Source organism: Excalfactoria chinensis, chromosome 4 (assembly GCF_039878825.1).
Source record: "Excalfactoria chinensis isolate bCotChi1 chromosome 4, bCotChi1.hap2, whole genome shotgun sequence".
Taxonomy (NCBI): Eukaryota; Metazoa; Chordata; class Aves; order Galliformes; family Phasianidae; genus Excalfactoria; species Excalfactoria chinensis.
In genome coordinates this window covers 68,347,867-68,372,467 of record NC_092828.1, presented here as the reverse complement: position 1 = coordinate 68,372,467, position 24,601 = coordinate 68,347,867, and the positions used below count along the sequence as shown (strand labels likewise).

Genomic DNA, 24,601 nt, shown 5'->3' with positions numbered 1-24,601 from the left:
TTTGAAATGTACAGAGCATGCCATGCTCTGATCAGGCAGCATCCCCATAGGATATAAAGAAAAACATGCTTGAATGCTAAAAGTTTATGTTATCTCTGACTTTTGAAGCGTTGTCTTTAACCTGGGAACTAGAGATTTTCATTTACTCTTTGTTCTGAACTGTAATGAGCCCTTTAATGGTGTAAATAAAAGGATCTAAAGATTCGATAAACAATGATGTCACGAATGGCGGGCATCTGCCTTGTGAGGACTCTGTGTTATAAGCATCAAACAGCTGGAGACAAATGCTCCTGCATAACACTCTAAATAGCCTCTCAGCCCACTACTAATTAAACTGAAGCTTTGCCTCTCCTGGACATGGAATATATGTACCAACTAAGAATATATCACTTCTTTTCTGAGAAATCTGCACCACGCTTCTTAAAATAAAACAAAGCAACAAAAAAAAAGGGGTATGACACCAGAAAGACAGAAGAGTTCCACAGGAGAGACCACACTGATGCACTGGGGACACAGTAACGAGACGTTTCTGCTTTAAGCAAATTTTGCACCTGTAACCTGCAGAAATATAGCCATAGCACTTGAAAAATGGCTTCAGTGCTGCACAGTGCCATGAAAATTTATCTTTAAGATGATTTTATTGCATGGTTACCCTAGGCAATTAAATCAATAAATCTTAACTGTCAGAAAGGTTGGTCCGCTGCCAGGAATAAATGAAATGCACAGAAACAGTAAATAAAAGGTTTCTGACAACTCATTCTAGGAATTATTTAGCAGTTGGGCTTTTTGTTGTTGGTGGCATTGGTGTACTTTTGTCTCCAGCATTTAATGACATTCTCCATGAGAAATGATTATGCTAACATAAATAGTGTAGCACTGAGATACAGATAGATGGGTGAGAAGATAGGCTTTTCAGGGTAATGAATCACCCTCCTGGAATCAGAGGCTAACAGTGACTTCAGGGGCTGGTAGCGCTGGTGACCCCAGCGACTGGGACCTGAGCCACAGACTGGCAGCATGCAGAAGTCTCAGTGCCAGGCAGTAGGAGTTTTGGTGCTCCGTTATGAAAATAGACATGATGTTTTCACTGATTGATTCAGAGATGACTGAGATTGAAATGCCTTCATAAGACACAGAGGTGATATTTCCATGGGCCTGGAGAATGCAGTGTTCACTGCAAGAGATGCTGAGCTTGACAGCAAGATCATAGCTACTCTGCAGTGTTTTCCAGGCTGGTGTACCAAATCTGAAGGCCTGAAGCTCATTTCACTTACCTTGGTGTTTCACCTTGTAAGACAGTGGGAGTGACAGCGTCTCTCCAGAAGACACTGAAGTGGACGCAGATGATCTGATGAACAAATAGATGGATTTCTTGAGGTCACTGTGGCTCAACCTTCAAAAGCCAATGGCAAAGTTTCCAGGGCACATTGCTCCTCTGACTCCCCCAGTCCCACAGGCATTTCTGCAAGTTATTTTGCTCCTCCATGACAAATCTTCTGCCTCCTGTCTGACATGCAGAAATCAAACACTAAAACAGGTCTGTTTAATCTGCGCTGCACACATGCTGGATGCAGAGGGTGTATTTCCACCTAACCTGCATATGAGAGGACAAGAAAAGCACACACTTACTTAAAGAGCAAGCTGCATACATATGCATTAGATGTCCAAGAAAAGGCTGGGTTATTACGATGAGTCCCCAAAATGATTGACATTCCCCCATCACCCCAATTCTCAGCTCTTTCACACAAGCATATCTCTGTGGTCTTTCTGATGAGGGTCGTTATCTTGTTTTCTTGGACTTGAGTTAAGATGGAGGACACTTGGCTGTCTCTAACTGGTCATCTCATCAGCCACAACTCCATTCAGCAATCCACTGCTTCTTTGTTAGTTTGTGGTTTGCTATCTTAGCCTACTGTCTTGCATTTGAGAGATAGGATAGCTAACGGTGTTATTTGGAAAAAAGAGACTCACTGTCTGCACTAATTGTCTAGGTAAGTCTGTAGAAAAGCATCTGTTACAGGCAGCGAGAACCTGGCTTAGCAAGGTCAAACCTGCAGCTGCCAATTCAACACCCCATGAAAGCACATAACTTTTAACCTGACTTACTTTTCTTAATTCATATCCCCACTGCACAGGACAGCACATGCTCTGAACTCTGCAGTTATGGGCCTCTGGGGGTGCCCTGAGCAGGAGGTTGCTCCTGGCTCCTCTGCTTCCAGACCACAGAGGGCACTGGGGATCTGACTGTCATGCTTAACTGAGTGAGCTGCATCCTCTTCCAGGTGCAGCCAATGCCAACAGGCTTTTGCAACTCTGATTAGCAAGAAGCTTCTCATTGCAGATAATTTGCTGCCAGCACATCCTGAACACATAGGTGATTGCTCTCAAATTGATGGCTTGAAGCACAGTAACAGCCTTTTTATTTACTTCCTGCTTGATAGGCAGTGAATGTAGAGTTGCCAGAAAAAAAATATAAGAGAAGAAAAACATGCTGCAGGATTTGCTGTCTGCTACAGCCCTGTGAGACTGCAGAGTGGAGCAAGGCCTTGGTGATCCTCATGCCCAACACCACTCTGTACGTGTCTCTCACATAAACCACCAGCCATCAGGCCCTGTCTAAGCCCCATTCACCTGAGGCTGGCTGAAAAGCAAGGGGCAAATGGTGATGCTGGGAGGGTTCATTGCTTTACTTTCCCACTCAGCTGTTCCTTTCAAAATGCCAGCTCTGTGGCAAGATTTCATATGTTCCCACAAGTACTAGTAGCCACACTTTCAAGACAGCTGCAAGCCAACAGTGTTAAAACCCAGAGTCCAACATGTGTACCCTATGTCCAGAGGCTGTGCCCACACCTGTGTGTGAGAATTCACAAAAACAATTAGAAATACAAACAGAAAGCAGCAGAGTTAGTTTTTCAGTTCAATAACACCTGTTTTAAAGGAAATATGACCCTAAATGTTATTAGCCAGACATTCTTGGTCTAGGAAAAAGTATGGTGCTGCCAGGCAGTGTCTTTCCTTCTGCAGCACAGCTCCTAAGGAAATGACCAACAAGTTCACCTTTTACCTTTGGCTTTCTTCATGGTCTCATACGTGTGCAAGGTCCCAGAAGAGAGGAGGACATTCTCAGTTCCAGAAGGACAATCTACATTCTTTGCTAAAAAATACCAACAGGGATTTTCCCGCAAAGTCCTTCAACCACAAACTTCTGTTTAATGTTATCTTCACATGTGATTCTTGTGCTGGCTACATTTACATCAGTTATAACAAAGACCTTCCAGACACAGTATGGGGGAAAAACGCTGGAAATCCCTATGCACATGTGTTCTTTTTAATCAAAAGGATAAAAGGATATCTGAACTTGCTTTGAATTGCAGCTGGTAGTGACATTCCTCTGCACCATGTGGAACTGACACAGCATCGCTTCCCTTCTGGACCAGGTAGGAGGGGATTTAGTCCATGTTTCCTGCTCCTGAGCTCTCTGCACTGTGGGAATCTCCAGCTGGACTTCTTGGGTATAAATAAGTCTTCATACATTCTATGTTGCTCTTTCTGGCAAGAAAATATCCCTTGGTCTCGAACAGTTTATTGTCATGAGCAAGATTAATGAGATGGCAGTTAAATCACCTGCTGGCTGAGGAGAGATGCTGCGGTCTGTCTAAAGATGGCACTGCTCTCCCTAGCACATTGCCCAGCTGCCACCATGGTGGGTGGGAGGACATCTCTGGGATGAGGGCAACTGGGCACCTTGCCTGAGAATGTGTGTTGTTAGGGATGCATGTGAGCACCCAAATATCCACCTCCACTATCCTGCCACTGTCATGGTCTGAAGGAACATTCTGCCACCCTCCAGCCAGGAGGCTGGTAGCTTTTGCTGATGTGGAACACCCAGGGAGTGGTAATGAATCATTTCTTTTTCTTCCCCTCCCACCTCTTCCTCCCGAGTTAAGCAGTAGCACTAACACAGCTGCACAGATATCTGAGATACCATATATATATATATATGTATATATATATATATATATGAGATACCATTCATAATTCATCATTGGGATCACAGACCACTTGGTGCCTGACTACAAGGCTCCATACACAGGGAAGGCCATTCGCTGCCTGGTTGATGTCACACTTCCAACTGGTTTCCAACGTGCAGCATCTGACCTGCCTCACCTCCTTCTTCCCCAGAAGATGTCTGTACCTGAGGCACTGAGGGGAAACATCCCCTCTTGTCTCCTTGAAAGTTGTTGGCAGAGGTTCTACTGCACTGGCTTTAAATACCCCATTCAGATTTTCTTCTGAAGTGACCTGTTGCTTAGAAAAGGGCTGCCACACTGGGCAGTGCCTTGCAGGTAACCATTCAAACAGATGTGTGTGTGGATGTGCGATGAGCGTGGAGTAGTCACCCTGGACAACTCTGAGCTGCTTTGTGCAATGGGAAGGGTGCAGGGCAGCTGGAGGTCCCAGAGACCTCCCTGTGTTAAGCTGAGCCTCATAGTAAATAGCCTCAAATCCCAACACCTACTGATGTGTTCAGTTGCAAGGCATTCTTCTGCAATGCTGTCTGTGCCTTGGGTCCATATCCACAGCCAACAGTGCCAAAGAGGGAGGTGGCATCCCAGCACATGGTTAGCATCTCTCTAGAGCATTTTACGTCCCTTGAGCTGGTACTCTTGGCACCGGCTCATAGAGCTATTTCTGAAATGCCTGGTGTTTCTCATTTTTTTCATCCTGGGAAGCCCTTGGGGAGAACTGCATCACTGTGCAGAGGGTCAATGCGCTGAATCACACCACTTTAGTCATGCTGAAGCCATGAGCTGCTTGTCAGCAAGAAACCTAAAAATCCTGCCTTTGGAACTCATCTCCTTTGCTCTCCAAGTTCAGTTTGGGAAAGGCAGAACTGAGGCTTCTGTCTTGCAGCTGAGGTCTTGTAGGGTGGGGTAACATGCTACTGGTGCTGTTCCTCCCAGCTGCTATCAGCAACACATCATTATTTTCTAACATCAAGTCATCTCAGGTCTCTGTAATGATAGAAACTCATCGATTAAAAATTAAAACCTATGGCAACTCTCCCACAAACAGTACTTACTGTACCATACTTGCTCTATCCTGAGAGGAGAAGGAGAAAACAGCAGAAGACAGAATAATTTATAATGATAAAATGGGTTACATTTTCATAAAAATTTTATTTTACTTTTTTTGTTTTGTTTTTAAATAATTCAATGCACTGGCAGTATAATTAATCCCTCTATGAGAGACACAAATGTACCAGTTCAACCAATATTATTTATACAGGGACATTGTGTTTAAAAACAACAAAAGTACATTTAAAATGTTTGTACATAAAGTATTACTGTTATTTCTTCTTCTTCTTTTTTCTTTTTCTTTTTTGTTTTTCTGAAAACAAATGTAAACAAAATGCATAATTGTGCAACACGTTGGAAATACAAAGCAAAACAGGCAAGATACAATTTTATACATATAAAGCAAAAGAAATCAAACTTTTGTAACTATACAACATTTCAGTAATTGCTTGACATTTTAACTGTTACCTTGGTCTGTACAAAACATCTTAACTTATACTTAAAACTTTACAAGAATAACATGCTTGTTCAGAACAAAGACACCTTGTGGAACTGCAGTGATTATTGGTATGATATTTGCGCACACAAGAGAAAAAGAAAGCTACTTCAATACTAAATAAAAAGCAAGAATGGAAGGTAAGGGGCCATTTAATAAACTGTAATCTAATTCCAATAGAAAATTAAGTTGAACTGCAACATAGAAATTAAATCTGACTTTTGTTGGAAGACCACAAGGTCATTACGTTGCTCCGTTTCCAGGAACCAGATGAAAGTCTATAGAAATTTTCCTGATCTTTTGGTTAGTTATACATGTGCATATACAAACACACACACAAAAGAAAGGAAAAAAAAAGTGAAAAATAGTACTTGCCAGAACAGCTAATAATGACAGGCAAGTGGACGCTTATCACACGGCTCAAAAGATGGCCAGGTGAAGAACAGAACTAGCAAAGGCAAACATCCACTGAGTCAGCCAGCATTACTTTTCCTGAAATTTTACTTGTAGTTTGCTTATTTTCTTTTTCTTGGTTGTGGTCAGAAAACAATTTGAATTGGGCCATTTAAAAAATGCTGGGAGTGCTACAGTCAAAGATCAAACACAAACCAGAATGTTCAAAGTCAAAGCAAAAGAACCAGATCTTTCGGCTTGTTTTCATACTTTGCTATGATATGCCCTAGGCCTTCTGAATGTGGATTTTACAGAAGCAGAATTTAAGATTCAGTAGAAGCTACGCAATCCAGAGCCGTCAAAAATACAGACAGGAATAAATAATGCAATATTTTATGGAATTACAAGGACTGTCAGCTTGGATAAAAAGTACATAATTTTAAGTGTCCCCAAATGATACATGTGGCTAAAATTAAACTCCTGATTGCATCTATCTGATATATTCAGTGTCTGATTCTGCAGTTTGCAGACTGAGCTCTAATTCACACAGTTACTCCTGTGGATTTCAGTGCAGCAACCTGTTGATTAAGATGCTCAGGAGAAGAATGGCAGAATTGAGCCTAGATAAACATTTGCCATGACTTTTGCATGTACAAAATCAATTTGCCTTAGAAAACTCACTTCAGCCTCCTGCACTGCCTTTGAATAAAAGTAACAGATTCTATCTCTAGTCCAAGAGCATTTATGACACATTTGAATTTATTTGCCTTTTTTTTTTTTTTTTTTTCAATGCAAGTTAATGCTGAGAGCAGTAGATATTTAAATTCAGGGGTAATTAAATTGCAACATACTTTTAGTTAAAGAAAAACAAAAACATATGGAAGCCTAGATTACATGCAGAAATCACCCTTCCATTCTCTTAGCAGGGATTATCTGGTGTTCAATCAGGACAATTCAACATATGCTCAGCTTCAGTATGTATTTATAAAGCTGCATTAGGGCACAAAGCACAGTACAAAAAGGGAAAGGACTAGTTTTTCAGCTGGTGTAAATCAGCACTGACATCTATGGATCTACTCACAAGCACATCAGCTGAAGCTTTGGCCCAGTCATCAGAAACATCCACCTATGGTTCACTCTGTATGTTAAAAACCTTGGTGGTGGAAGTGCAGAGAGAAAGCATAATCAACATCAGATAAAGAGCTACCCCACTTTCTGATATTTATTTCTGATAAGCTTTTCCAGACTGTGTGGTCTAAAGCAGTTTTATGATGTGCTCTGTAATGCATAGCTTTGCAAAGTACATTATTTCCTTCCAGGCAACAATTATGGTACATTAATCATTTCATTGGCATGATCAGAAAAAGGCATGATAATAAAAGCTATGGGAGTTTATCTGCATAGAGACATATTGGCAAAAAATTAAGACTGGGGTTAAAGGTTTTGCTCATCAGTGTGTGCATATTGGATTAACTCCACTGAAATCAGTATTCCTATACCAATTTGTACCAGTTGAGGAGCTTGTACTCTACCACTGTCATAAATAAAGCACGTTTGTTGTTATTCCCTATGCACTTCACTCATAATTTCAAGGGTAAATGCCTTCTGCCAGTAGGTCAAAGCTTCTTCAAGTTTGTGACTCCACATTAACTGCCACAGAAGTCCTAGGTGCTTTCCCTGAGCAAGGGCTATGTCAACATAAAGTCTGGATGAAGAGGGAGTCTGCTTGCAGCTATTCTAGCACCAGTCCAGAAAATTTCATTGGGTGAGAGCTCAGCCAGAACACAAGTGGGTGTAATTCCATTGAACTAATTGGTTTAATGCAATTTACATTCTGGTCTAATAACCTTAACTCTGGTAATGCTACACCATTTTTATTGCCAGCTTCTCCTTCAATAAACAGTGCTCAAAGCTCAATGAGACTTGTATGATTGCCATACAACAGCAGAATTTGGTCCAATGAATTCCACAAATGAAGCCAAGTTCCTTCACGTTTACTTAGCTCAAAGTTTGGTCCCTTTTAGTTACCATTATCCATTAAAACAATGAAATTCCATTTGGAATTTGAATTTCCTTCTAACCCAGAGAAGAAAACAACCAAGTAGAAATTATGTCTACTTGATGAATTTCAATGGAATTACAACAGGGTGATGCTCACACAGCTGTGCAAATTCTTATCTAACACAGAGGGGTTACAGGGCTTGCATAGAGGGGAACTCAGTGGAAATTAAAGAAGAAAACAAGTCTCAAACAGCTGCATCATTTGCTCACATGGCTAATACCACAGCATCAGTGGGGCTCAGATAGGGCCCTCTAAGCACAAGCACTCCTGTGGACACTACAATATAAATTGCAATCTGGCTCACAGTAAATATTGCCATAGTTATATGATGTTAGTGTGCACACCACTTCTGCCAGCTTGTTTGCTGTTTCTACACACAGAGCAGGTAAAAGGAAGTGCACAGATCCAAGTCTCTTCAACAGCTACTGAGGATCAAGACCAAAAGGACCAAAAGCAAGACAGAGCCACAGCTTGTCCAGTGCCCAGGCAGTGTGACTGGGGTCCCACTGTTCTGCTGGGCATGGCACTGGTGTCACCATGCCTCCTGCACACCGACACCGTGGGCAACACTTGTGGGACCACAAAGCTCACAGCCATAGTCTGATGACCCCAAGCAGCCAACCTGAGTGCCCAAGGCAGCATGCTGTGCCGCAGCCTGCAGCAGGTGACACCTTTCCTGCTGCCTCTGTAGAGCACTGAACATGTACAGCTCTACTTAAGCGGACTGTGGGCTTCCCACCCTTGGTCCTCAGGGAAGTGGAAAAGGAAAATGGTTTAACTCAGGGCAGTGACAAGCACTGTCTCTCTGTGACATGTGGTGGCACCCTGATACAGATTAAAGAGCTGGATTGGACAGCATCATATTCAGACTTTGTATGATACCATGGCATAGCTTATCTTGCAGGACATATCAACAGTAATGAATCCCCTTTCCACAGAAGCATGCATGTGTTAAATTGGTAGTGTCAGCCCACACAAACTTGTCCCACTTCCTTTAAACCACTTTTCATGTCTTTACTATTACCTGCTAAAATTACAGCATCAATGAATTGCCTGAGATGTTGATGTATACCCTGTGATTCTGAGCACAGCTTATCTTTCCAGAGTTTCTGTTGCAGTAACTCCATGGCCAAGTTTGATTCTCATTTGACATCAGTGTTATACAATAACTCATCTGCATCTGAATTTGCTTTCAGTTCTATCCGCAGAGTTGTGGGATCCTGCTGGCTGTACAAGATTTGAACTCAGCATCTTCTGACTTCAACAGCTACCACCATGGGTTAAGCTGGCACGAGATGATCAGAATCACTGATCATGGAAGACAAAATCAGACAATATATATATATATATATATTTAACAGAATAGCAAAAGTAAAGCTACCAAAAGCACTGGAGGAAGGCTGGAACATAGTATTGTAGAGATGACAACTGCTCTGTAATTCAGGCAGAAACATTTCCCGTTCACTAGCAGGAAGGTTTCATAGTGACGGAGAGCTTAACTGGCTTTTAGTCTTTACCTGTAGGCTATGAAATACCAAGTGATATATCATATCTTGTGAAATATATATTACTCTATAAATTATTAGGCAGTACAGAATGTCTGCATGCATTGCTGTGACCAACGGTCTGATTCTAACACAGAAGCACAGAAGTATTCAAGAAATTGAGCCCTCTCAACATTAACATGACTTGTTTGTTTTATATTTATGAAACAGTATGTAAAGCTGGAAGATGTCATAAGGACAGTTTCTCATCTATGTCATCTCTGTATCACTCCCAATGCACTCTGCCAAGGTCATGGAGATGCTGTGCAAGGCAAAGGCACTTTGCATTGATGCCTTGCTTTGCAGGTCTGCCACGTATTGACACTTCTACACTTGGTTCAGAATGGCAAATTAATCCTCTTTGGTGAACTGTGAAATATTTTTCCTTTCTTAAAAGTTGAAGACACTGACCTGTTGCAGAGGAATTAAGTTGACAATGCCTTCAGAACTGACAATGAACCAAGACAGAACTGCTACTTTTTGTCATACCTCCATTGCTTGCAAGGAGACAACAGATGCTAATAGGGTTATACAACTTCAGAAGAAAACATTAACAATCCTACCACCACACTGCACCCATAAAGGTGTTTCCTTTTTAAGGCTTTTGCATCATTTTTCTGAGTTATGAAGTAATGAGTGCAGAACTTTGTTACAAATCCACATCCAAATCCACAGATATGTGCACACACACACACGTGCACATTTCAGTGCTGCGTGTAGCAGTTTCTTCTGAGCTTAAAACAAAGAAGCCTAATAATACCTAAATCCTTTACAGGCCCCATTTTTTTTTTTACCAAATATTTTAAACTGCATTCACAAAACTAATCATTGGATTTAGACATCACTGAATTCTAGTGAAAATACAATGCAAACATCTGTTCCAAAGTACCTAAGAACTTAACAGTTGATCTAAATGATTACAATGGAAGGACATCATAAAATCAGAGCATAGAAATTAAGGCCCAGATTCCAATTTCTCAGATTTTGTTTCTTTAGGAGGAATATTGATCTTGATCCTTATTCTTTACAAAATGCACACCGTGGAAATCAACAGATCTCTCCTCCTTCAAAGGAGACCATCTACAGGTGAGACAGTATATTAATGGAGAGGCTATTTAAACAATTCAAAGTCCAAAGATCATACAAAAAGACACAAAATGAGGCTAAACGAAGCAAACCGGGAAGGCTGACATCAACACTGTCAACACAAAGGCACTAAGCTAAACCAGAGTGACAATAAAATAAAATAAAATAAAATAAAATAAAATAAAATAAAATAAAATAAAATAAAATAAAATAAAATAGCCAAATACTGGGCCAACGCCAGCTATCAAGCATTAACTATTTATGCTGTTTATTTTATATAGTGAAAAGTGTGTTTTGTCCTTCCAAAGAAGTCAATGGAGCAAGGCTGAAATCAGTGACCGTGGCCATGGTCGAGGTAGATGACCCATACAGGATATATCTCAGGCTTTCCTTTCAAGCCCTGCTCTCCTGGACCATGGTTTCTCAACACAGATCATCACATGGCCAGAGATAGTCACTGCAATCCAAGCAGGACATTGTGCCTGCACACTGTCAAATCATTCATTTAAGACCTGCTACAGCTCTTGACATAGAGGTTAAGTGCTATGTAAATGTCTCACTTGAGCATTTAGGACTTTGCTACCATCAGACTGTGTACTGATGGAGTTCTGAAATGCTTGCAGTTAGCCCTTCACTTGCATTCTCCTTTCACAGCTGAACTACGGATTTTGTGCAAAACTCCTGAAGCACGGCACACAAATGACAGTTTTGTCAGCTCCGGCCATTTTTTATGAAGCTTGGTTTCCTTCTTGCAGTCCAGCTGCAGAAATCAAGAGATTACATCGGTGCCTCAGTTTATCGCTATTAAAAACAAGTATGTCATTCCTGGCCCTCAGCATGATTGAAAAATGCCTGATAAAGGGTATTGAAATCAGCATCAAAGCTAGTTATCCATAAGACAATGTATGAACAGCAACAATTTATTATTATTTTTGAAAGCTGTGATTTGGAGTCAGTCTTGTGATTTTTAGTGCTTGGTTCATGACTTTGAATGTCTGAAGTGGGCAATGTTAAGAGCAGACCTAGCAAATGCCCAACACACACAGCTTCCCTGTGGATTGCAACAAACAAACAAGCTTGTTTGATTAACTCCGCTGGAAATAATATTTCAAGGGGTAAAACGATTCCACATAGATGACATGTTGGCATTTGAAATGAGATGAATACAGTGCATGTAAAAGTGCAATAATCCTTAATAACTAACTCAAAAGAAGCATCATCCCCAGGGATAAGAAGGTAATTCACTCTCCATATTTAATTTGTTTCTAAGCTGCTTTTGAAACAAGACTGCTAAATAGTAAGTTGGCTTGTGATCCTAGGCTTGACTGCTGGACTTAATATAATCATGCCATTGATTCAGCATACATTTCAAACGTAGTCACAGGAAGCAAAATCAGGTGGGATAATTCCTTAAGCCGTTTAAGCAAAAGATTGTACATGAGGTACATTTAGAGATAGGAGTCTGTTTACAGCGAGCAACGGGAGAAAGATAACACGCTGTCTTCACTGAGTGACTGCAGCCAACTCTTTCAACAGTCTTGTGCCTAAAGATTGTATTTCAAGTTGTGTTTCAAGACACAGCCTTCATAAATTTATGGCAGTCTAGGGTTTCAGTCTACATTAAAGGAACGGGGGATGACAATGCACTCAATTAGGCTGAATCTCATCAGCAAGATCTTGCAAAGGGAATGGAAAACTCTGGCTTTTGATAAAACCACCTCAACACTGCCTCATCTGTTAAAACAATAATAATACTGGAAGTATTTTTAAAAACCCAATGCTTTTATTCTACATTTCTGAATTGTTTCCACCATTGTGGTTTTATTCTTTAGCTGCTGGGGCTAGAATCAGCGTGACAAATGCTGTTGGATTCATGTTTCAGCCGTGTTACTGAAACCTTCCAAGAACAGATAAGAGAGTATTGACCGCTTCAGGAACAGGAATGTGTAGATAAGACAGGATGTGCATGTTCTGCCAATGTCCTTTGCAGCCAACCAACTCTAAACTGGATGATTTCTCTAATGACGCACCTTGACTATGTTTACAACACAGCCTTATGGAAAAAAAAATAATAAATAGCAATTACTGACTTTTAAGAAAAGGTAGCATTACAGGCAACTAATACACAACAGCTACAGTACCGTCTGTCTTAAATGTGCACTGGGCAGAGTCCTTAAACTGCTCTTATTGCAAATATCCAAGGCCTGCTCTAAAAACCATAACAGTCTGAACCTTTTAAATGCAAATTTGTCCTATTTATCTGGTCGCAACCCAGTGAGTAGAATCCAATAACTCACCATACAGGATTATATAGCAGAAGGTAATTGCAACTAACTAATACCTGGATGGCATTTAAACACATATTGTATTATTTCAATGAGATGAGACAGAATAATATTTACATTGCTATGAGCATCTTCTGTTTACAGAAATGGAATTTACAGCTCAGTAAGGTACGCAGGCGTTACATCAAGAATGAGATGAGACCATTTAAAGTCTTGTGAATTATTGATATAAATTCATTTTGTTTTGTTTCATGCACCGGCGCTTCTTGCAGTGGCACCAGAAGCACAGTGCAGTTTATAACAGGAGAAAAAAAAAAAAAAAGAAGAGGAAAGAGCAAATGTGAAATGGTGTAATTTATTCACAATTGCTTTGGAATTCTATCTGAATTGTCTCGTTATTATTCACGCATTAGAAAAAATGGTCTGAAACGTGACAGCATGGGTAAATAGATGCAGAGCTTGGAAATAAGTAATTTGACTGAAGTATTCATGGCCATTATTAAACAAATGTTATATTGCTTTTGGATAAATCCGTTGATTTTATTTAATTTATCACTGTTTTCATGATAGCAAGGTAAGTAATATCATCCATTCCTAATGCTCTGAAATGAACAAAACAGGTGTAGATTGATGCCACATGGAATTACATTGTTTCAACAGCATTTGGTTAGTTAAACTTCCAAAGAGTTTCATGAGGAATCTGCATACACTTATTAATGGAGTTTTACATACAATATCAATGCTTAGAATGTAGAGTTCCCATTAAAATCTGCTTTCACTGTGTCTCACTATGCAAGAAGAGAATGTTCTGTGAAGAAAAATCTTGGATGAGTATTCGTTTGAGACTAACAGTAAAACTGAAAGAAAATGCACAGATTTAGTACAGGAATGGCAGAGGAGACTATGAAAGCTAATATTTTGAAATTGCCTAAAAACTGCAATAAATTGTGCTGCGTACTGAAATTATTAAGCCAACAATAAATAGGTAGAATGGAATATCAAAACCTCATTGCATAGTGTGTCATCTTTCTTTAATGAGGCATTCCTTCAACCTTTTACCTCTTAACACCTTTGGTGATCTTACATTATGTACTTGTAAGATATTCAAGATTTTCTTCTGGAGATTAAGCCTACTGGAAGTATGAAACCTTAGTAATGTACTGTGTAAGGTAATAAAGCCAGAAATAAGTGGCAAAAAGCTTGGTACAGGTTCAGAAGACAATTTTGAGTGAATAGCTATAAGTTCTACTAATTTATTTCAGAAGGGACTTCTCATATATACCCTCAAATATTTAAGACGCTTTGTACTATTTCTCAGGAATCCATATCTTTTCAAAGTGCTTTTTTGTTTTCACTTCAAGGCAGCATGGACTTAAAACAATACTGCAGGGAATGTACCGTTCCATAAAGCACATAAGGATGGCAGGATCCAGGAGACACAAGGCATAGAAAATTGTCGAAAATGATTAGATGGTACAACACATACTGCTCTTGAGTCATAAGTTCCATTTACGATGACTTCTACTTCCAATAGATAGGATATTAAAAAATGCAATAAAAATGAAGTTACATGAATAGATTTCCAGAAATGAGTGGAGTTCCACCAGTGATCGTCTGTGCGCTGGTAGAGGTAGAAGAATGGGGATGTTATGAGCAGGGCAGCAGTCACTACAACAAATGAGCCTCAATGTGGAGCCAGTGGAGTCCTTGGCGAACGTAACGAACCAGATTGGTCATACTGCTGTGTTGTGTTAAGGGTCCCATCACTGAGTCCAGGTCTACAAAGAACTCTGCAACACACAGGAAACAGAAGTTATTGTTTTGGGCAATGGTACAGAAATACGTGGATTACCATGATTTCACATGCAGGAGCAGCAGTGTACTTTGTGTGTTCCTATGTTCTTGTGCACATTAGTACATGCGCAGTAGGAAATAACTAAACAAAGGCAAGAAACATATAAATTAGGTCCAATCGAACTCTCTGTGCTGGAAGCAAACCCCAACATGGTATGACTGCTTACTATAGTGAGCTCAGAATCATAGAATCACCAAGGCTGGAAAAGATCTCTGAGATCACCCAGTCCAACCATCCACCTATCAACAATATTTCCCACTAAACCATGTCACACAGAACAACATCTTCAGTTTCAGTTTTAAGTCTAGCCTAGGCTTGATGAGTGCATGATTTAAATAGTGGACAATAAACTTCAGTACTTTCTTTTCCTGCTGCACCTTCTCCTGGGCATGAAGATCTAGTCTGAATCTTGTAAACTTTACTCTTTCTGCTAGCCTTCCACTTCTGCTTCTTTCATTGCACTGGTTTTGGCCATTTGCTTATTCTGTCACAGCATCAGGCTCCAGAGGATGTGATTGATGTGGAAAGGGAGGAGGAAGAGGAGTCAAGAAACAGGGAAGAAAAAAAGCAAGTAGGAGGTGGGTGCCTCCAAGGGGAAAGACAAGATGGACTGAGACCCTGGGATTTGATGTTGGGAAGGGTTATCAGGAAACCACCCAACAGAGAGCCACAGGTAGAAAGAACACATAGGTTGAGAGAACAAAGTATACCATGTGCTGGATGATTTCTAGGTGAAAAGCTAATCCTGTTATGGTCAACAGACACTTCCTAACTGCTTTCAACGGAGAATTGGATTGTGCCTTCTATTGTTTCACAGAATTTTGCTAACTGGGGCACAGGCAATTCCACACATGGAATGTTTACACTATATTTTGGAGAGTGAGAGTCTAGTCTCAGTTAAAGGCCTTACAAAGTCAGATAACAACCAACAATCACAACAGTGGCTCAGAACTTGCATTCTCACCCTATCTAAAATCCAGTGTGAGGCACGCAGCCAACTAACACTGTATTGGCTTCTGGTCTGGAGTGCAGATGCCAGTTACAAAACTATTATCAATATTTTCTTCAGCAAGTAAGTGCTGCTTTGAGGTTTTCTATCCAAGTATTGATAGCCTGACCCTGGTTAGCGTGAAAACTACGGTACTATCACAGCACAAAGTGATTTGGCTGGAGGCTAGCATATAATGAAAGCTTAGAGCTATCACCAGTTGAGTTAAGATGCTGCAGCTTGCAGTTACTGTTCATCTTCCCTCTTCTGTCTTTTATTCCCCTCCTCCAGTGTGAAATCTATAAAATCAGGAGTGAAAAAACCTACTGTCTTGCATTCTAGTTACCTCATTCTAGGCTCAAATAAATAATAATAATTTTAAACACTGAGGATTCACCTTAAAGCTTTATTTTGATTTAACAATTTCAAAATATTTCTCAAGGAAAGCTATAAGCACTGAAGCCACTTATTAAACTCATATGCGAAAGAGAAGGCCTTCATCACTACAGAGCTGACTATTTTCTACTTGTAGACAAGAAGTGCTCCTATCTTTGGAAGCTTCAAAAAAATGTCTCATTTGGTAAAGTCAGATGAGAATTTAATGGTGTGAATGGTGAAAAACTCCTTCAGTGAGCCACCATGAACGAGAACACGGGTTGGCTTGGGAAAGTCTGTCATTTTGCCTGCAGACACAGGTTTCATAACGAATGCCATCTATTTTCCCACACATTCTAAGCTCCATGAATACGGGGAAATTCAACCAGAGGTACGCGGAAGATTGTTTCTGCTTTTCTTTTAAAACAAGATTGGCTTGGCAGGTCACAGCTCTGCTGCTCTTCCTCTTGCTATGCTTTTTTATTTTAATGGTACATCTTTTGTCAAGCTGACAAAAGGCTTCTGCCTCCTGCTCTGAGCCAGCTGGACATGAGTCAAGTCCAAACTGGGAGTGTGGCATATTTAGAAGAACACAAAACCTAAGATGACAGCCATGCACATGGGGAAGCTTCAAAGCTTCTATAACGTGGCAGAGATCTCTTGTGTCTGCATGGACATGACAGAAACATCTATGACAGCAGTAAGACCCAGAAGTAAAGGCTATTAGATGTTACAATGATGGGGCAGCATTTTCATTTGAACTATGTTAGCTCATCAGGGACATGTCCTTGGGCAAGACAGCCCCAGCAATTCAGAAGACAACAGAAACAATGAGAGCTGACCACAAAGAAAAAAAAAAGTGACTAGATCTGTTTTTTGACAGAAGATTCATTTTCCATTTAAATCCCCTTTTTTTCCCTCCCCTCTCCCACTCCTTCCCACCCTTCTTCCTTCCCCCCTCTTTTTTTGGAGGGCACTGAGGGGGAAGGACGGCTCTTACTTCCAGGAAATAAGAGATCACCTTTCCTTTCCTTTCCTTTCCTTTCCTTTCCTTTCCTTTCCTTTCCTTTCCTTTCCTTTCCTTTCCTTTCCTTTCCTTCCCTTCCCTTCCCTTCCCTTCCCTTCCCTTCCCTTCCCTTCCCTTCCCTTCCCTTCCCTTCCCTTCCCTTCCCTTCCCTTCCCTTCCCTTCCCTTCCCTTCCCTTCCCTTCCCTTCCCTTCCCTTCCCTTCCCTTCCCTTCCCTTCCCTTCCCTTCCCTTCCCTTCCCTTCCCTTCCCTTCCCTTCCCTTCCCTTCCCTTCCCTTCCCTTCCCTTCCCTTCCCTTCCCTTCCCTTCCCTTCCCTTCCCTTCCCTTCCCTTCCCTTCCCTTTCTTTTCTTTTTTTAAGATGAACTGACTGACCAAATACCCCTAAATCAGAAATCAAGAAACTCATTCTTTACTTGGGCCTCAAGGTAGAGTCTGAGGTTTGCACCTGTCCTATTTGCTTTCATGAGAGATATTGAACACTCAGTCCCCAGGCCAGTGAACCAGAGCTTGTGCATGGCAACATCTGGTCCAGCTGGAAAAGGTGGATTACTAATAGCAATGTGATAACAGGTGAGTTCTGTCCCAACCAGCAAGATACTGGGGTTTTGAATGATGTGAGAGATGCAGGTGACAAGGTAGAGTTCACAAACTCTATAATAATTCTAGTGTAATAATGTCTTAGATATAACCTTCTCCAAATGAAACCTGTCATATGATGGATACGCCTATCATAGCAGTTCTCATATATTGTTATTACAGCATGCATTTTTCAAATTGCAGTTTAATTGTGTTTAAACATGCAACTTTAAATCTAGTATTTAATTAGAAATGAGATATCTTTTCAGATTAAATGTAAAGACAGACTCTATAGCACGTACGAAGCTCCGATCTATCTACAATGTATTATAACATTTAAATGAAATTTGAAGTAACATGAACTTTCCATTCACTGTAACAAGGCTGCAGTTTGTGAAACAAGATATGAAGGAACAGGGCACAACCCTAGATATCTTGTCCATGTGAGAAACTCTTATTTATGCATCCAGTCCCACTGAAGTTGAGGGACTGCTCATCTGAATAAAGATTACTTCTATACAGCTTTGCAGAATTGGGCCTGTCTGACTGTAAATCAAAAGGAGAACAAAGAAGAGTGTTGAGGGAGAAAAGCAGAAAGAGTCAGCAGGTTTTTTCTCATCCAGCTCTAGGACTGGTAACAGAAGTGACTGGGTACATTTTCTGTCTGTTGGCTGAATGCCTGATCTATTTTGACTGAATACCAAGCAGAACATTTAACAACTCCACAACGCACAGGGCTAATTACAAGACTATCACCATCCTTCTCCTATCAGAGCATCCTTCTGCATTCCCACTGTAATATTATGCAGTACATTTGACAGGGAATCACTTTCATACTTCGCGAAAATGGCTGTAAATATGGAAAAAATCCAAAATGCTACTAAATTAACCAGTGCAAACAAAGGCAAGAAGCAGTAGGAAGGACTGGACAGAACTTCTATCCTCACCCAAGGATAGATCATTATGACCCACCATTCAGACATAAAAACCTATAAATCTCAAGCTTGGTTTCTCTAACTCAGTGGAAATTTGCCACTGACATTAATGGGACTAGGATCAAACTGCATACAGCAAGCTTGTTTGTCAGGGGAAGCCAGCCATCTGAAATCCTGGTATTATTTAAGAGAACAAGCCAATTCATGATGAGAATATTTCCCAGCTAGGCTCTGCACCTCCAGTGTGAAAGAAAGCTTTGTCAGTGATCTGTGTAAGCCCATGGCTGGAATCTGAATAATTATGTTATCATGGGGCAGCTCACAGATGGCCAATAATAGGCCAAATCAGTCCTTTAGTTACACCTCTGCAACTCCGCTATACTCAATATAACCTAATTACAAACTGCTTGGCAAAACTCTTTTGAAATAACTGTAACAAAGACTTACATTTTGCTGTTAGGAATAAGCAAGTGGATTTGCAATCCAAAATAGGAGAGCCAAGGTTGTGTTTTTTAGTAGGCATGTCCTAACCACACTCCCTGCATAAATATAACATCTTATGTTTGCTTACTATCCCAACCAGCATTTTAATAGTCTTAAACCAGTTGACAGAGCAGCCTGAAAATAACCTCAGTGCTCTAGGAGAAGCTGAAACTGTGAACGAATTTGCAGACTCAAAGGCTCTCATCACTTGGGGCTTATGTTTGCTAAATTATTTGCCAGCTGCTCTGATAACCCCACATTCAGCTTGTTACACATCTCCCCTCTGTGCTTGACAAGAGAAGATATGCCTTGGCTACAGTGACCAGCAAGCAGATTTAGTCTATTTATTTGCTCAAGCTGTCACAGTTGTGTTCTTAGATGTGGTGGCTCTGGGTCCAACTCCAAATAAGACCTATGAGGACAGAAAGCAAGCTAAAGCAGTTAAACCAGAGAGGACAAGGAAGAAGTGTGCGAGGCACCTTTATTCTCCTTAGTCAGCTTGTCAGCCATGTCCCAGTGCTCATAGCTTCGCAGGACATTGTTGGTGATGTTGACGTGGCTGGCAGCCATGTGGTGGATACGCTGAGGGATGGTGATGGTCCCTGCTGAGCAGGAGCCAGTGGTGCCTGTGCTGCCTCCAGCAGAGCCGACCGGGGATGGACTCAGGGACATGGGTGATGGTGTTTCTGTGCTCCTGTAAGAGAGAAAGGGAGAATGAGTCCCCTTTGTGCATACTGCCATCTTAAATGCACTTGAAAAAGCACCTCTGAACCCCAGCGAGGCAAGAACGTGTGACAGTATCTCCTGGTTTTATGAGAGAGGGGAGCTCATAAACTGGGACTGATTGAAACTAAAAAGGATTTAATTATCCCTACAAATGAACATGTTATTAAAAACAAAGCAAAACAAAACAAAACAAAACACACACATGCCTATCCTAATAATAGAGCAATCTTTCAGAGAAAGAAATATCTCATAGCTGCAATGATTTTCCTACCTGCTGCCAGAAGCTGCTATGGCAGTTAGAAAACACTCAATGTGCAGTATCAGCCAATTATTAAAGCATTTTGTGGAAACCACAATGACAGTTTGCTCCAAATGCAGTTATCACAATAAGTAAAGTGTGAGTCTTAAAAGCACCCCGCAGAGCAGCATTAGGAGCTGGGGTTACTGTAGGATTATGAATATCTCTATAGGATTCTTTAAGACTATGGAAATTTGGTTCTAATTGCCTACACAGGTTGATACAGAGCAGTGTTTTAAGTTACCTACTTAGAGCAGTATTAATGTTCTATATAGATTTTCCTTTAATTCCGATACCAGTGATTAGGAATCGCATAGTGGCTGCAGGCAGCATGGAGGTCGGCACAGCAAGCTCAAGAGCTGTGCAGGGCTGAATGCTCACATTCAGCTATTCTCTTTGAAAATTGGTTTCAGCAAACAAGATCAAGGGTTCCAAAAATCTCTCCTCTTGCATCCACTTGGAAGCACTTACCTAAACAAATGCATTTGATTTACTGTGGAGCATATGAAATGCAGGGTCAAGATGCTCCTGCTGCTCTGTTCATGAAGCAAAGACCCCCAAACACTATGCGAGGGGATGCTACAATCCCTCTCTAGAGCTGCAGCCATTGATGTAAAACAGCATACAGCTCACTCAGACTTGCTACGGGCCTGATCTGAACCCCAGGGTGGAAAGGTTCCTCTTGGCTTTATGAGCCACTAACAATGACCCTACCCATGAAACTCAGGCACAGACCTGCTGTGCTGACACCCTGCAGGAGCAGCACTGGGCTAATAGGTGTTAATGGTGACAGTTCTTGCTGCAGATTTTCTGGCAGTGCCCTGCTATTCCCAGTGCTGAACGACAGACTCCTCAAGATATGATACATCCTTTTTCCAGAGCTAGAGAACAAGTTAATTCAGCAGCCAGTAGCTTTTTACACAGCTTATGTGTTATGGATTGAGCATGTCCTACGGCACAAATGCTTTAAGTCTCAAAGCATCCTGGTTACTTGACATGCCACAGTGTCTTTAATGCATAGAAGAACTGAACGATAGTCAGTTAGGCCTGGGAGCAGTTAAAAATCACAAGAATCTGAGGGGACTGGGAATATTTTGTTAAAGCCACTTACAACAAGCTGACGCACTTCTGCCAAATAAAGCACATTGTTCATTGGATTTACCCTGTTGTGCACAGCCGTTATTACTGTGGTGAGTCTATTAAATCTCTCTATTTTGTGTTTTGTGTCGCTAGAGGTGGGAAACATTTCTGTAATGAAACCAGGGAAAACTTGTTTCATTGCCAGCTTGGAACTCAGGCCAACTTCATAGAGGTTCAAAATCCTTTCAAAGAAAAGTGGCGAGAGATTCCAGTAAACCAGGCTGAGATTTGGCTAGTTTGAAATCCTGAGCCAGACAATGTTTAGTGGAAATAAATTTTGCTTTGTTAAAAAACAGATTTAAGAATATCCTGATGTCTCCTCCTCTTGAACCCAATCACTGATCTGTCTTCAGTGGTGCCACATCCTGATGGTGTTTGTTCACTCCTATGTGGTATGTGGCTTCTTTTCCCATCTGGTAGAAAAGTGCAGAAGAATAAGAAGAAACTGTAGAGCCAGAAGCTCTGTGGAAGGCAGAAGGCATGCTCCCAGTGTCAGCATCAGGCCCAGAGCCACACCCTACAATATTTCAATATATCTAAGCCATTATTTTCCTTAAAGCCAAATGATGGAATTTCTGGATTTGCACTGGTTCAGAATAAAATCTGTATGAAAATTTCAGTACTTTGTGAGCCCCTCTACAGCTGTATTATTTTGCTTACTTATGTGGTTGCTCAGGAATGCCTAACAACCGTTTTTCCTCATGAATCACTAGGAAGAGCCCATTAACAAAAATAATTTTCACCTAGAATTCAGCCTACTCAAACAAAGAAGGAATGAAAGGCCAAGTCCTCCTCCTTTGTTCTATCTATATGTGTGGCCAGAATAAAGGAGCAGTGGAAAGCACGTGCCAGATGGCAATAGTTGTCACAAGCTAAAAGCAAGGTTGTAGTGGCAACACACCTTCACTGAACAGCAGACCATAATTGCATTACTCTGGTTTCATGTTTCGGGTGAGGGTATTAGTACAGAGCCTCTGATAATTGACTGACTAAGTGCCCTCACAGTTTTACCACTATTATGCCTCCAGTTTTATTAAAATGCACTTATCATATATCAGTGAAAAATTCATTGGTCTTTCATTACTGAACGAATCACTGAAAAATCTCTGCAATGAAGGTTAACTTTATTTTGGCTTCCTGAAATGGCATGGTACTTGCTAGCTAATTAACAGATACTTTTATGGCCTTCATCTGGCTGGAGAAGCAAACTGTTAAAGAATTCATCACAGACCCACCATAGCTGCTTTTAGACTTATGAGGAACAAAGAGGAAGGTGTGTATCAGCTCATTCTTCCCACCCACCTTGGATTACACACATGGGTAACTTATTTAGAACAGTGGGAACTTCTCATCCCCACAAGTCAAAGGCAGATATATTGACCATTAATCTTTAAGATCAATTCTGTAGCCTGCTGGATATTTGAAACACATCTGCAGCTCCCAAACCATCATGGCCTTGCCTTTGTATTTAAAGGCACCCAAGCATTCCCCATCCATCTTGGAAACACTTGCTCCTGGACAGAAGTACTTAGCAGAAAATACTCACTTTCCATTGCCGCCCCAAGGTGAGGGGGCCTGTGAGGCTTTTGAAGAGTTCTGTAAGAACAAAACCAAAATGTAAATAAAAGAGATGCAAGTAGGATGAAGTACAACAATTTCAAAGACTAAAGGTTCAACGTTGCCTGGTTTAGCTGCAAGAGCTGCAGTGCATGCAGCAGAACAGCAACCCCTCATATCGGTCTCATAATGAAGTGGCCTGTGGATGACCAGTAGCTTTCAGCCAGTAGCTTGAAAGTCATTTGATGAAACAGTGAATGCAATAAAGCCCCAGCAAAAAAACAAAGGTGGTTTACAAAGAATTGGTTTAATTACCATTTAAACTTAGTCTGTAAAATAAGCTCTTCAGAATGAAAATGACTTCTTGTCTTTAGGGAGACCTGCAATCTTTTAATTGAAAACAAAAAGAATTCTAGTTGATGACTTACCAAAATGCAGTTCCCCCAGGTAACAAGGGAAGTTATCTTGGGATTCAGATAGTAGGAGAAATAAAACTTCTACATAAGGAAGTGCCTGAATGCTCTTCAGTTTTTATCTATTTTATTTGCATGAATGGACTTTCCTAACCTGCTTACTCGATTTGTCTCTCACATCTGTGTAGCATCTTTTGCAACTCTCTACAAAGACTCAGACTGGATAGTACCTTTCTTAATTCCCATAAAAACACTGGTATCGTTGCAGAAGCCGTCTATGTGCGCTCTACAAAAACAGTTGATCTGAGGTCCCTTACGAAGAGGTCAGCACAGAGTAAAAATTCAAACAAATTTCACAAATTCTCTGCAAAGTATTACCATTGTTATTACAAGATTCATCTGATTCCTACAGTCACTATGTTTGTTCCATGTGGGGCATAGAGATTACTCTGAGAGTAAACTCCCATCACTGACTTCTAAATTATAGCTGAACTTGCCAAACAGTATTGACCAAAGCAGAAAATACTGCCCAAACATAACAGTGCTGCCTCTATAGTACATCACTGTATTTCATTAAAGATGTGAGCAGGAACGGGATCATTTGCTGCAGAGAACATGTAATGTACATTTTCGCCACCAGCATGTATGCAAGAAAGAGGTAGATCCTGAACCGCTCTGGAAAGCCTTCAGGGATGAAGAATGAGCTTTGAGATTCTGCCATTTGGGGATTTTTTCTGACATTATCAGGAGTAACAGTCTCAAGACTAGACCTCGATGAGTGGTTCTTATTTGACAATTAGGATATTTATATTTGAAATATTTTTACCAAGGGCTACTGACAACATAATGTCAAAACAGTTAGACATTCTCCTGAAATTCATAGGTGAAATAAATGATGTCACTTCCACCGATTTTACAAAATTTGATTTCAATTTTAAGCATTTATATTTTGACTATATTTTAAGTTGTTTGTGAATTTCAAAACTTTTTTTGTGATTGAGAAGTTATTTTGTAACATCTAAGTGGAAATTAATCAGAAGCAGCTACATCTACAAATGTTTTCAATTTGAACCAAGTGGGCAGTTGTGAGGAAAAAATAGGAGAAACAATTCTATTGAAATATTAATCTCCGGTTCAGCTGAAAGCACTGGGCTACTTTTCACTATTAAAATTGTGCAAAACTTTGAATAACAATTCTATTGAAACAGTCCATTTTATTTGTATTAAATGCTCTTGCTAGTGAACACAGTGAACACTGTACAGCAATACAAAACTAATATGTA

General features: G+C 40.6%; 1 protein-coding gene across 1 annotated transcript in view; it reads right to left on the bottom strand.

The window, feature by feature from the left end:
- Positions 1-5,194: 5,194 nt before the first annotated feature.
- Positions 5,195-24,601, bottom strand: part of AFF2 (ALF transcription elongation factor 2) — a 338,300-nt gene continuing 318,893 nt past the window's right edge. Inside the window, exons 19-21 of the mRNA XM_072334541.1 lie at positions 22,895-22,944; positions 19,664-19,878; positions 5,195-14,734 (exon numbers count right to left, since the gene is read on the bottom strand). Coding sequence (XP_072190642.1) covers positions 14,613-14,734; positions 19,664-19,878; positions 22,895-22,944 — 387 coding nt within the window. The 3' untranslated portion in view covers positions 5,195-14,612. The remainder of the gene's footprint in view (positions 14,735-19,663; positions 19,879-22,894; positions 22,945-24,601) is intronic.